Source organism: Sander lucioperca, chromosome 11 (assembly GCF_008315115.2).
Source record: "Sander lucioperca isolate FBNREF2018 chromosome 11, SLUC_FBN_1.2, whole genome shotgun sequence".
NCBI lineage: Eukaryota > Metazoa > Chordata > Actinopteri > Perciformes > Percidae > Sander > Sander lucioperca.
The window spans coordinates 22,593,937-22,608,024 of NC_050183.1; the positions used below are offsets into that span (position 1 = coordinate 22,593,937).

Genomic DNA, 14,088 nt, shown 5'->3' on the forward strand with positions numbered 1-14,088 from the left:
ATGCATACACCTCCCGCTGCTCTCCCTTTTATACTGGTTGTGGTGTAATCATTGTCACATTTGGAGATCAGAATTATTATTTTTTTTTTTAAATAATATTATTATGTAACATGCAGAGCTCCTCCCATTTCCAGCTAATTCTGAATGTGTCACAGAGAGTATTCGTTAGAACACTGAAAATAAAAGATTAAAGACATCGCTAAAAACTAACTACTACCACTTCCATTGATACCTGACTCACTCAGTTTGTCTTCTTCTGTGTTCTCTACAGGGTTCGGTCTGTGATGTTGGCAGTCCTGATACACATATTCCTAGTATCCCATGGTAAGTTCCACCTTCAGCACAACAGTTTTGACATCTCAACTTGTAGGATGATCTTCCACCTTGTATTAGTTTTCTTTCTTAAAAAATATGAATGTACAGCCGTTTAACATTTGAAGTAAACAGATAAACTCACCTTAGAAAAGTTCCGTCCAAAAACAGTAAGTGGAAGGAACTTGCTGTATATGATATTATTCATGCAACACCCTGAGGTTTTTACCAAGGGGTGCTATTGATTAATCTTAGCCTCTAATTTAAATTGAATGCACTGTGCTTGCCATATCAGTGTGAGGTGTTTTATTAGTCATATGGATTTCATGAGGCTTTGGTCCTAGCAGAAAAAGATTCTGACAAATATAGATATAATTCTGGATGCTAAGAATGTGTATGAGACGATTGGCGTTCTTAGATGGAGATTCATTATTTTTTAATTATTGGTCGTAGTTTAAGCTTAATTTCAGCTTGGAACTGACATTTCTATTTACTGGTCACAATGTGTAAGTCTATATACGTAATCTTCAGTTACACAGAACACAGCAGCCTCATACCAGTGTTGACACTTGAGATGTATTGTGGTACATTGATACGTTGATAGATTTCCCATGTGGAGTTCCTGGGGTAGGTTATCCTCTACCAGTTGTCAAACCTACATGATGACTTTCACCTGAGCTAAATCAATATCACCTCAGATGGACACTAACAAGTTTGTGCTTCTCTCATGTTCTCTTTTGGTTTTTCTGTCATTAAAGCCATCAGCTGCTGCCCTGCCAGCCGTTGATATTGCAACAATTTTAGGGGAACAGGAACACAAATCAAAATCACCTAAAACTAACCTTATAGTCTTTCCCACCAATCCTGCCATTTGGTACTTTTACTCTATGAAGACTTGTTCATAAATGGAAGTAAAGTTAATACGTTATGATTAATTAACGATCACCTTGAGAAATGTCCTGTGACATTGTACACTAGGGCTGGGCAATATATCGATATTATATCGATATCGTGATATGAGACTAGATTTTGGATATCGTAATATCATGATATGAAGTGTTAGCTGTCCCTTGATTTAATGGCTGGATTACAGTAAAGTGGTGTCATTTTTTGAACTTACCAGACTGTTCTAGCTTTTCTATTATTTGCCTTTACCCACTTAGTTATTATATGCACATTAATTATGATTATGATAAAATCTCATTGTGTAAATATGTTTTTGTAAGCACCAATTGTCAACCCTACAATATCGCCGCAATATCGATATTGAGGTATTTGGTCAACAATATCGTGATATTCGATTTTTTCCATATCGCCCAGCTCTATTGTACACACAGATTTTGCATTAAAAAAAGAAAAGCAAACCATTCTATTGTCATTGTACTTTGCAAACTTTTTTTTTTATCTTGTGGGTTGTCTACTCTTCCCTTATTGCTCAGTAATAACGGAATACATTGCATTGTATACAATGAATGCATTGCTTAGTAAAGATTTTAGATCATAAACTGAATTTTTATAAAAATCCTCTGTGTTGCAAGAAGAAGTAACTCAGACTGAAACCTGTATGCCTTTTATACATAAGTACAAAGCAGCAGCCAGTTGTTTCAATAAGAAACATTGTTTTTAGTATAGATAAAAATAGAGCAACATAATGTAATGTAACTTGTGTGGTGCAGAAAAAGAAACACAAAACTGAAAATATAAAAACACTGTGAACATTCAGGTTTTTTTCCCTGTCCATGTGTCAAACCTGAGTTAACTTCTTTGCCTCTCTGTGAACAGGTGTTCAGTGTTTGGAGCCGGAGGAGGGAGCCTCTCTCTATTCACGTGCCCTGAACCTCCCGTGGCAGGATGAGCTGTGCTGTGACTCACCTTCAGCCCACCTCACTGTGGAGGGAGACACGCATGCACCGGAGACAAACCGCTCTGAATCAAACCTCCTACACTATCCCCTCTGCAGCTTCAAGAGCTTGACAACCAAATCACATCCTCGTGAGCCCTCTGGCGGTATGAGTTTATTTAACACTGGTATCTAAAATGTTTCTTGACAAAGAAATGATTAATTTAAAACTATAGTACGTAGTTTCTGTTGCCCCCATGAGGAATTCTAAGTAATGACAACAAAACTGTCAGCGCGTCCACATGATACAAGCCTTCCGTGATTGCGGAAGGAGGACATGGAGGATTAAAGAAACATGATGAACTCTTCAGAAGAGGTTATTATCTTCACTCGATTTTCTACGTGCGAAAGTCGCCGGACGCCACAATTTTCTGAACATAGTCATACTGAGAAATACAGAGAGTTTTGTGGAGCTGAGAGTCTTAATTAGTTTTGTAGCAACTCATTTGGCAATGGCTTGAATGTAACGGACGTTCATTAATATCAAAAAGTTACGCACTAAAGCTTTAAAGCAGCCATATTATGCTCATTTTCAGGTTCATAATAGCATTTTAAGGTTGTACCAGAATAGGTTTACATGGTTTCATTTTCAAAAAACACCATATTTGTGTTGTACTGCAGTGCTCTCTCTCACTGCTGCAGATCCTCTTTTCAGCTGGTCTCTGTTTTAGCTACAGAGTGAGACCTCTTCTTCTTATTCTGTACTATCTTTGATTGCACTTGCACATGCGCAGTAGCTCAGATGTAGATCATGTCAGCTAGCTAGCTCCATAGACAGTAAAAGAAAGGCTGTTTCTACAACTTTGGTCAGTTACAAGGCAGGATTAGCTGGGAGACTTCTAAATGAGGGCGCACATGTAAGTAGTTCTTTTGTAGATTATGATGAACTTGTGTGTGTTGTAGCAGTGCTTTGCTATTGAGAACGAGGTAGCATGCTAGCATTAGCATGTTAGCGTTAGCATGCTAACGCTAACGCTACGAGCTAATGGTTGCGGTTAGCCAGCTCGTTTCGGCTTGTTAGGTCACAAGCCGTGCCGATTTTGAACAGCTCACCCAGAGACTGAAGGCAGGACACATTCAGAAACCGTATCTCACTCTAAACAGCATGGATGGATAGAAAAAGTGTTTTTTTTCATAATATGGGCACTTTAAGGCTTGTCAAGTTGCCCCTGTCCTGGTCTATAAGGGCCATGCAAAAAACTACTAGAGTTAAAGTTCAATCTAATGTATTTCCAACTGCAGCAATGTGACTGTTAAATACCATACTGCAGCTACTCTGTTATTTTTCACCTAATGAGCCGGAATATCTGGCAATTATCTCGACTCACACGCAGTGTGGCACCTCTGGGTCTTTTCCAGTGCTTTGATTCAGGGCTTTTGTACACTTTCATAAGTGTTACATTTCTCCTAAAAGACAATTAGTAGACAAGTTATTATACAGGCTTTTTTGCATCGAGTTTGGGTTAGGCAACTAAAACAATTGGTTACGGTTAGAGAAAGATCATGGTTACAGTTTATAAAAATGCCATTTATAGTTGTGTCTTTGGATGCAAACTCTGGTATCTTGTGTAAAAGTCGGTCTTGCAACAGGCCTGTACACCATCCTGAGTGCACACCACTAGGGCACGCTACATCTTGCATTGGCACTAAACATTGGCATTGGACGTACAGTAAATCATGACATCAAAATCAATATTAATGTTATTCCTAGGATATGGGGCTGGCTTTACACACTGCAACTGAAGCTGTTGTTTTCTACATTTTAAAGTTGTGGCACTGTGGCACCTTTGACCACCCGCGATGGCACAAAACAGTGTTTCGATGAGTGGTTGTTATGTTTGTGCTCTAGTCCACTGACGGTTTCATGCTATTCCATGCTTGACTTCAGACAAGATGTACAGGACAAGCATCAGTCTTTGTCTGGTGGAACATGAGCATAAGTGTCTGTTTACAAGAAAACATTTAAGTGACGCACTTGTGATCCCAAGTAGCAACAGGGTAGCTGTTTGATATGGCTGCTGCTCATCAGAACAAACCGCAGGGTTAGTGTGACAGAGCCTCGTAATTCCTCCTGGAGTGTCATCACTGATAGAGATGCCTCTAAAGATCAGCCTGACAGGCTCATTACACTTTAATGGCTCTTTAGCCTGCAGCCCTCCTCCCAGCCTCCCGTCAGGCCGAGTCTTGTGCTGTCAAGTCAGTCCGGCTCAAGAGGATTGCCTTTTATCAGCACAATGGAACCAAACCAGCTGTTTCTTACCTCTTCTAATTATCCAGGAAAATGTTCAGCACCGCTGTTTTCAAGCAAGGAGAGAAAGTATAAAGGTTGTTGAGTTTAAAGAGCAAATGAGGGACCAATTCAAGTGAGTCATAATTATAAAATGCTCTCTTGATGTTGTCAGAGTGGAGGTTAGGTGATACTGAGACATGAGGGAGGTGAGGAGGTGAGGAGGATTTGTTTGTTTTCATCGATCTGTGAGGCGATGAAGAGGTGCTGTGACGCATTCAAATCAATGATTAGCTGAGACCTTCCAGCATTGTGTCTAGGCAATGATGATTTAACAAGAAGTTTAAGGCCTACACTGTGCCTCTTGACTGCTTAATGAGGCCTTTTGACAGTCCGGAGTGTGATTCACCTCCAAGGCACCTGGTCATGTTTGCTTGTTAGTCATACTTATTTTATACACATCTTTTGTTGCTTTCAGCACCAACAACATCTTCAAGACAGGTGTAATAAATTTGGTGACCTTAACTTTTCCTCTAGTGCCATCATCAGATCAATTTCTTAATTTGTCACATACTTTGATGTTTGACTAAATGCCTGCAAAACTGGTGACATTCCGATCATCCTCAGCTTTACTTTGTATTTAGTGCACATTACCAAATGTTAGCATGCTAACACGCTAAATTAAGATGATGAACATGGCAAACAGTCTGCCTGCTGAACATTAACATGTTAGCATTGTTATTGTGAGCATGTTAGCATGCTGATGTTAGCATTTAACTCGAAGCACCGCTGTGCCCTTTAAGTACAGCCTTACAGAGCCGCTTACTGTAGCATGGCTGTAGGCTGTAGCAAAGGTATTAGTCTTCTTGTCACAAAAGTAAGAGTTTCTTTTCAAAATAATTTCTCCAATCTTATTTTCATTCATTTAAAAATATATATTTGAAAACCCCTAACTTCACAATGAATTAGGGCTGCAGCTATCGATTTTTTTAGTAATCGAGTATTCTACCGATTATTCCATCGATTAATCGAGTAATCGGATAAGAAATACTTTTGTTTTATTGAAGAGCAATAATATACAATAGTTTGGTTAAATTTTCGGAAAAAGCAAAATTTGTATTGCCTACATTGCTTACAATATCATCTCTCAAAAAACTAAACATATTAAGTGCATTTAAGTGCATTAAAGGGGTAATAGAATGCAAAACCGATTTTACCTTGTCATAGTTGAATAACGACAGTTCGGTGGGTAAATAGGACATACATAGAAGCTCAAAATCCCATTGATACCCCTATCCTCTGCAAATCTCACATTTTGAAACTGCTGCTGAAAACGGGCGAATCTGAACAAAGCCATAAGTTGACGTCATGATCTCAACTCCTAGTCTTTGTCACGCCCCAACATTTGCATAGGCTACACCACTGACCTGAGGTCAGCTTAGTCTTCTGAATCTAGCTAGGTCATGCAGATCTCCAGAGGTCCGCTATTTAACTACTAAATTCACTTCTGAGACTTTTTTATGCGAGAAATCAACTATGTAGAGGTCAAATATGGGCCGTTTTACGAAAATCGATGGCTAATTGCAAATTTTGTCCGACTGTGTGTTGCAGTTCAGCAGGAGCTCAGCAGGCTACGTGACAGCGGCCGGTGCTGCCTCGCCGCCCGGCGTGTCCTACTTCATAGACTCGCTGTGAGCTAGCTGGATCTCCGTCACGAAGGGAAGCCAGCGGCGCTCCATACACGCGCAAAGTCACCGGTTACTGGGTTACTGGACTACAAAATGCCGAGGCCCTGATGGAGCTCCAGCTTTATAAGACCTTGGGGTAGATGTTATATAAGTGGCGTGACGAAATTCAAACTGTAAATATACGTTTATTATGCCGAAAGTGAAGCTAACTAGTTGCTACCTGTACACATAGGATTGAAGGGACAGTAGCAGCTAACGAAATCCCTAATTTTCACAAAAATGCATTAAATTGAAATCGGACACCATTGTTAGCTTTATAAGACCTTGGGGTACATGTTATATAAGTGGTGTGACGAAATTCAAACTGTAAATATAGCTACTCTAGTTATGCCGGCAGCTGGCAGCCAGCCAGTCAGCCCCGAGCCCGAGAAACGGTGACTTTCACTGGGTATGGAGGTTCAGGTTGCCGCTTTCTCATCAGACTGCGTGGAGCTCCTAGCTAAAGTCCGGCACGTCTTATCAAATTTGCAATTAGCCATCAATTTTCGTAAAACGGCCCATATTTGAGCTTTATATAGTTGATTTCTCGCTTAAAAAAGTCTCAGAAGTGAATTTAATAACGAAATAGCCCGACAAACAATGTATAACTTTGCAGTGTCTGAAATATGAGACCTGTTGTCTCGTCTCCAATGTGTTTCTATGGGGTTCGCTCAAACCAATCAGCACGCAGCTCATCTAAATATTCATGAGCATACCATATTTGGAAGAAAAGCTCTTGTTCCAAATAGAGCCATATTCACAGGGTAGTTAAGGGCCTAAATAGCCCAACCAATGTTACATACCCTATTAGGAGACCTTAAGGAACAGTGTAAAATACCCTATATAATCACTCAATCACCCCTTTAATACATTTTTTTTTTTTTTAAAGAAAACATTTTCTGAAATGCAATAACAACCTCAAACTAAGGCATACATTAAACATACATAAACATTACCTTAAGTTGTGCAACTTAACTTTCAGAACTACAAGTTTCAACCTGAGACTGATCTGTATATAGGCCTATATGTAAATATTAGTTATACTCAAACTATTTTCATTTATATATTTGATTACAATGCTACACAGCTCTGTTACACTTATGCTAGTAGATCGTACATCAGCTGTTGAGTGAGAGAACTTGGTGCGCAACAGTCAGCTGTTTTTCCGAAGGGATAGTCAACAAGTCGGCTCTTTAGATCAAATTGTGGTCACTACTACGTATTTTCTTGTCTTTGTTTTTGGTAGTTGTTGTGTTTGGTGTAGTTTCATCGTCCATATTACTTTGTGATTTACTTTTGTCGGGTCCGCTTCGTGGAATGGATGATTAAGTTAGACTCGATGTTTTGAGATGCTGGCATGAGATGGGCAGTGGTGGCCTAAAGGTTAGAGACGCGAGCTTGTGACCGGGAGGTCGTCGGTTCAATCCCCAGACCGACAGGATAAAATCTGGGTGGGGAAAGTGAAAGAACAGCGCTTGCCCCTCCCTCATTACTTGAGCAAGGCACTTAACCCCAACTGCTCCAGTGGAGCTGCTCAGTGGCCAGCAGATCAGAGGTGGTTGTATTGTAGCTCCCAGGTATGAATGTGTAACTGTGTGAATGTGATCAGGGCGTTCCTGCAAAAGAGAGGCTGCCTCTCAGTGAACCTCCCTTGAATAAATAAATAATAAAAATGCTGAAGCATTTTACGTTTGTCGTTTTCTCCAGCCTGTCTCTTCTCTTAGCCCCTCACTATTTACGCTCTTTCTTCATTTTGTAATCTGCGCCGTCAGTCTTCATGGCATGTGTTGCCAGCAGCGTCACCCCTGTGTGAGACAGTAATAATCCTCCGTGCGGAAACACCATGAGCGATACAACGTTGGTAACATTGATTAAACGAAGCTTCGAAGCAAATTATTTTGCATCGAGGATTTTTAGTAATCGAATTATTCAAGTTACTCGAGGAATCGTTTCAGCCCTACAATGAATGATTTAACAATTTATTTGGCAACTAAAAAATGTTTTCCCCTGCCTTCCTGGCTACATTTCCAGGCAGGAGCCTCACCACCACATTGCTGCTTGCAGCTATAATATTTCACTGTTCCCAGAATATGAAGCTAGGCCGTTTTCTAAGAAGCCTTCATTTGAAGGTCAGCGCTGATCGTGCCACTAACATGCAATTCTGATTTCTCGTCAGGCACCTGTTTGGACATACTGTGCAGAATTGATGAAAATTGGGGAAATTTAACATGTGACCTTCAGTCTCTCGGTCCACCATCTACCACCCCGGATTCTGGTGTTATGGCAGTTAGTTTACAGCGTCTGGTGTGAGTATGAAGCATCACCCTTTTTATTACTTTGTTGTTGTTTCTTTCCTGTGTGTGTGTGTGTGTGTGTGTGTGTGTGTGTGTGTGTGTGTGTGCGTGCATATCACACAAGCTCTAAGTTTTTATTTTATTTTGTGGGATAAAGAGACCAACTGTCCACATATCTAACACACACTGTTCTGAAATGTTTGCAACAAAGGTCCATTTATTAGATGTTCTAGAGCTTTCAATCATGTCACACAATCTTCATCAGTTAAATTTACCCAGCTGTCATTAAATTATAGATGTTCAGATGCTTCTCATCCATGCTGATAAGGATAAAGTCATATTATTTTAGACATTCAATGATATTTAGGTTTGATTACATGTTGTAAATTTCGATTATATTTTGCACTCAGTGACAAAATCCATTTCTCAGTTCCCAGAAAGACGACACAGAGCTGAAAGGTGGGAATACTGCACCTGATAATCCTGTTGTCTGTGAGGCAGAGGATTTCTTTATGTGTTCAGTTGCTCTGGATACTACAACAAGCTTTGTCATCATGGTAACTGTCAGCATCTCTGATGCCGTTGCTCCACCAGTTCTTCTCAGGATTCCTGCCCGACCTGGTAAGAGAGGGATTTTCTTTGTCTCATTCTTTGTTTTTATATTAGTTGGAAGTTGGAACAATCAGTTGTGGAGAAGTTCAGAGATGTGAGTTTTCTCTACAGACTGTAGGCTTTTCAGCTGATAATGGAATGCATCCCTAAGGAGTGGTGTGCAGTCCTTGTTTTTACTTAACTGGAAAACTCTTGCTCCACTGTAGCTAGAGTTATGGCTGTGCTGTAGGGGTTGCATTTTGGGAAAAGTACAAAATTAGTGCTACCAGTGCTATTGAACCTAGAGCTAGGATGGATGTAAAACTGTATGCTAAGTCGTTGACTTACTGAGAAAGGGATTTCACTTTCTAGTTAGGCTTGTTTTATATAATGAGTTTATATACAAGTGAATACAAGTAAATGATGGCATTATTACATTCACAACCTGGCATCCTCAATCCTTTCAATCCTCATTAATTGTTTATTTACTAATCATTAACTCTTTATAAAGTATGCTTTGTTATGAATTGGTATTGAGAAAAGTCTTAAAAATGTATCAAATAGTTATTCCAAAGCCCTTTGGAAAGCTGAAGTTTTTGAATGTAAAGACAAGACCTCACTTATCTGTTATGTTCTTTGGAGAATAAGGACACACTGTTTTATAGTGCATTACAGGAAGTAAGTCAGCAAAAAAGCAAGTTCCCAGCAAGTCACTCAATTACTGGCATTAGAGCTCTGAGAATAAATTCAGCCATGTATAAAGATGATGCTGGGCTCATCAGTGTTTAAAATTCCAAACTTTTCCAATGTCCAGCTTCAAAGTGATGCATCTGAACAGATAAGAAGAAAGAGTTTTATTCAGTTGTGATTGGCAGATGTGGCTGGAATAGCTAAGAGCATATGGGCCATGGCCCTGAATGTTTATCTGTGAATGTGTGTGTGCGTTTGTTCGTCCATAGCTGTGAGACCTCCACAGTGATAGAGAAGAATTTTCCATGCTGTGTTTGTCCAACCAGACCTTTTGGTTAAACTGACAGAGCAGAACACAAACTGAGTAGAAACATTGTGTTGTTTGTAACACTATCATTTCTCTTCAGTGTAATACTTTTCTAGGTTACAGTGTCAATAGTAAAACCTTCATCCCTCTAAATGTTGTTCTTTTTCTGCTCTTGAAACAAAGCTGCCATGATTTTTCTTCGAAAATCCAATGATTGGATGGAGTCATCAATTTGCATGTGATATGTACTGTACTATACTATACATATTCTAATATAGCTTTTATTTAAAAAAAAAACAAAAGTTTAAATAGTTTGAGTTGTTTGCTTGTATGTCCAGGTTTTTAGCACACAGTAAATATCTGTAAAGTAACGTATATTATAAAAAAATGTCTTAAAATGCTTAATCACTCAAAATAGTTAATAATTGTTTCAACTGTAATACTTTTTACACAGTTTGGGCGAATTTTCATCACGAAAAGTTTTATTTTTTATTTTTTATTAACAGTTCTTGTTTGCTCTGTGACCACGGAAACAATCGCTGAAGATTGTGTATTTAAATTAGGTTATGACGTCACCTATAACATGAACCACCATCGAGAACTTTTCAGTCAGATGGCACTTTATGTGAACAGTAATTTGTTATTACTTGTGCAGTGCCCGTTGAAAATGTGCCTGTTTGGAACAGGCCGATTGCTTGGCCTGTGGTATTGCTGCTTGTAGAATTTTTCAAAACCAAATTGTACCCCAAATTGACTTACAGAAGGACCCCGAACCGCTTCATATGCAGCTCCCCTGTATACCCTACTACTAACTTACTGATTTACCTGACAGAGAACGTAGAAGAATGTGATCACAAAATATCACGAAGGAAAATGTGGAGTAATGTGGCCGGGTTGACTCAGTGGGTAGAGCAGGCGCACATACAATTAGAGGTTTATGCCTCGACACAAAGGTGTTAATTTCCATACAGGTTTAGTGGCTTGACAGTTAACAGTGAAGTAGGGGGATTTGATTCGCGGGGGCATTTTGGCGACAGTAATGTTATTAGTTAGCAGTATGCTTAATTAACCCGGGTTGAGTATGATGAAAAGTGCTGTGTCTGCCCGGTTCAGCTCTGAGATTTTCTCACATTGCACAGTGCTGTGAAAGAATAATCTGAAGCGCCTTTTCGTGATGAGGTGTATTTCACATTTTAGCTGCCAAAGCTCCACTGCTTTCTTCGACCCTCTCTGTCTCTGGTCCTGCGCTTTGCTCAGTTAGTGTGCAGAGCAAGAGGGGGAGTGGCCTGCGGCTAGGGCAAAAGCCAATGTGTACTTCTTTTACCGATATATATTTAACGATATCTTTTGCATTTCTAATCCAAACAACGTCAAACTTGGCACCGCACTTACTTGTGCCCATAGCAAGACACCTGTCAAGTTTGAAATCCATTGGATTAACGGTTCTAGAGATATGCGCATAACACACACACACACACACACACACACACACACACACACACACGCACACGCACACACACACACAGACGCACACAGATACACACAGACAGACAGACGTTCCTGCAATTTATAGATAGATATTAGGAACGTAATCAATGTTGCTTCTCATTGAGTTACATGATCAAATTATCCTTTTTAAAAGAAAATTAAAAGCGCGTCTTTCCCCTGATGTGAGCAGTCTGGAAAATAAATTGTTGAGCTATTACTCCTAATTATCTCTGTCTGTGAATGACAGTAAATATACGTCTGGGTCCACAACTCTGAAATCCACCTGAAATGGTTATTCAGTCCAAATATTAAGCTCAATATACGGCACAGATGAATCATGGGTTATTAAAAATGTTCAGTTACATACTTTGATTGAAGATCTACGCATGATTAACTGGCATTTAAGTGCCTACGCTTCTTATATACTGTATGCAATGACTGAAAAAGCATGAAAAGAATTGCATTTGTAGTTTATGCTAAGCAGAGAAATTAAATGATATTCTGTCAATATTATTTATTAACTCCAGATGTGATTGATTCATTTATTTATCTAATATTGATAGTCCTGGCACAAGGACAAGACGAGTATTGATCTTCACTGCATGATAAGTGTACTGTAATTACAGCAAATGCCACCTTTAGATGTACAGTACATTGTTGTTATGTCATATTTTAGTAAATAACCACCCCAGTAATACAGTGAGGAAAATAAGTATTTGAACACCCTGCTATTTTGCAAGTTCTCCCACTTAGAAATCATGGAGGGGTCTGAAATTGTCATCGTAGGTGCATGTCCACTGTGAGAGACATAATCTAAAAATAAAATCCAGAAATCACAATATATGATTTTTTAACTATTTATTTGTATGATACAGCTGCAAATAAGTATTTGAACACCTGAGAAAATCAATGTTAATATTTGGTACAGTAGCCTTTGTTTGCAATTACAGAGGTCAAACGTTTCCTGTAGTTTTTCACCAGGTTTGCACACACTGCAGGAGGGATTTTGGCCCACTCCTCCACACAGATCTTCTCTAGATCAGTCAGGTTTCTGGGCTGTCGCTGAGAAACACAGAGTTTGAGCTCCCTCCAAAGATTCTCTATTGGGTTTAGGTCTGGAGACTGGCTAGGCCACGCCAGAACCTTGATATGCTTCTTACAGAGCCACTCCTTGGTTATCCTGGCTGTGTGCTTCGGGTCATTGTCATGTTGGAAGACCCAGCTTCGACCCATCTTCAATGCTCTAACTGAGGGAAGGAGGTTGTTCCCCAAAATCTCGCAATACATGGCCCCGGTCATCCTCTCCTTAATACAGTGCAGTCGCCCTGTCCCATGTGCAGAAAAACACCCCCAAAGCATGATGCTACCACCCCCATGCTTCACAGTAGGGATGGTGTTCTTGGGATGGTACTCATCATTCTTCTTCCTCCAAACACGGTTAGTGGAATTATGACCAAAAAGTTCTATTTTGGTCTCATCTGACCACATGACTTTCTCCCATGACTCCTCTGGATCATCCAAATGGTCATTGGCAAACTTAAGACGGGCCTTGACATGTGCTGGTTTAAGCAGGGGAACCTTCCGTGCCGTGCATGATTTCAAACCATGACGTCTTAGTGTATTACCAACAGTAACCTTGGAAACGGTGGTCCCAGCTCTTTTCAGGTCATTGACCAGCTCCTCCCGTGTAGTTCTGGGCTGATTTCTCACCTTTCTTAGGATCATTGAGACCCCACGAGGTGAGATCTTGCATGGAGCCCCAGTCCGAGGGAGATTGACAGTCATGTTTAGCTTCTTCCATTTTCTAATGATTGCTCCAACAGTGGACCTTTTTTCACCAAGCTGCTTGGCAATTTCCCCGTAGCCCTTTCCAGCCTTGTGGAGGTGTACAATTTTGTCTCTAGTGTCTTTGGACAGCTCTTTGGTCTTGGCCATGTTAGTAGTTGGATTCTTACTGATTGTATGGGGTGGACAGGTGTCTTTATGCAGCTAACGACCTCAAACAGGGCATCTAATTTAGGATAATAAATGGAGTGGAGGTGGACATTTTAAAGGCAGACTAACAGGTCTTTGAGGGTCAGAATTCTAGCTGATAGACAGGTGTTCAAATACTTATTTGCAGCTGTATCATACAAATAAATAGTTAAAAAAAATCATACATTGTGATTTCTGGATTTTTTTTTAGATTATGTCTCTCACAGTGGACATGCACCTACGATGACAATTTCAGACCCCTCCATGATTTCTAAGTGGGAGAACTTGCAAAATAGCAGGGTGTTCAAATACTTATTTTCCTCACTGTACGTGACCTTAAGGCTGCACAGTGGATCTTTAAATCCCTCACAGATGCAAACTCAGATATTGTAATTGTATGAGCCATATGTCAAAATCCCTATACAGTTATTGTAATGATTGACACAGAATTTAGTAACCTTTGATAACATATGAATTGATATTACATCAGGATCAAAGTGATGTTGTGAATAGCAGTGTATGCATTCTACTGTAAACACATGCTTCTGTTTGTGAGACAATCTGCTCTTTTCCCTGCA

The 14,088-nt window shown here is 39.8% G+C and overlaps 1 protein-coding gene across 2 annotated transcripts in view; it reads left to right on the forward strand.

Annotated features, from left to right (window-relative positions):
- The window catches only part of lepr (leptin receptor), a 51,302-nt gene that overhangs the window by 22,450 nt on the left and 14,764 nt on the right, over positions 1-14,088 (forward strand). For both annotated transcript variants that reach the window (XM_031283940.2, XM_031283939.2), the window contains 4 exons: positions 272-324; positions 2,095-2,319; positions 8,343-8,472; positions 8,891-9,081. In XM_031283940.2, coding sequence (XP_031139800.2) covers positions 272-324; positions 2,095-2,319; positions 8,343-8,472; positions 8,891-9,081 — 599 coding nt within the window. The remainder of the gene's footprint in view (positions 1-271; positions 325-2,094; positions 2,320-8,342; positions 8,473-8,890; positions 9,082-14,088) is intronic.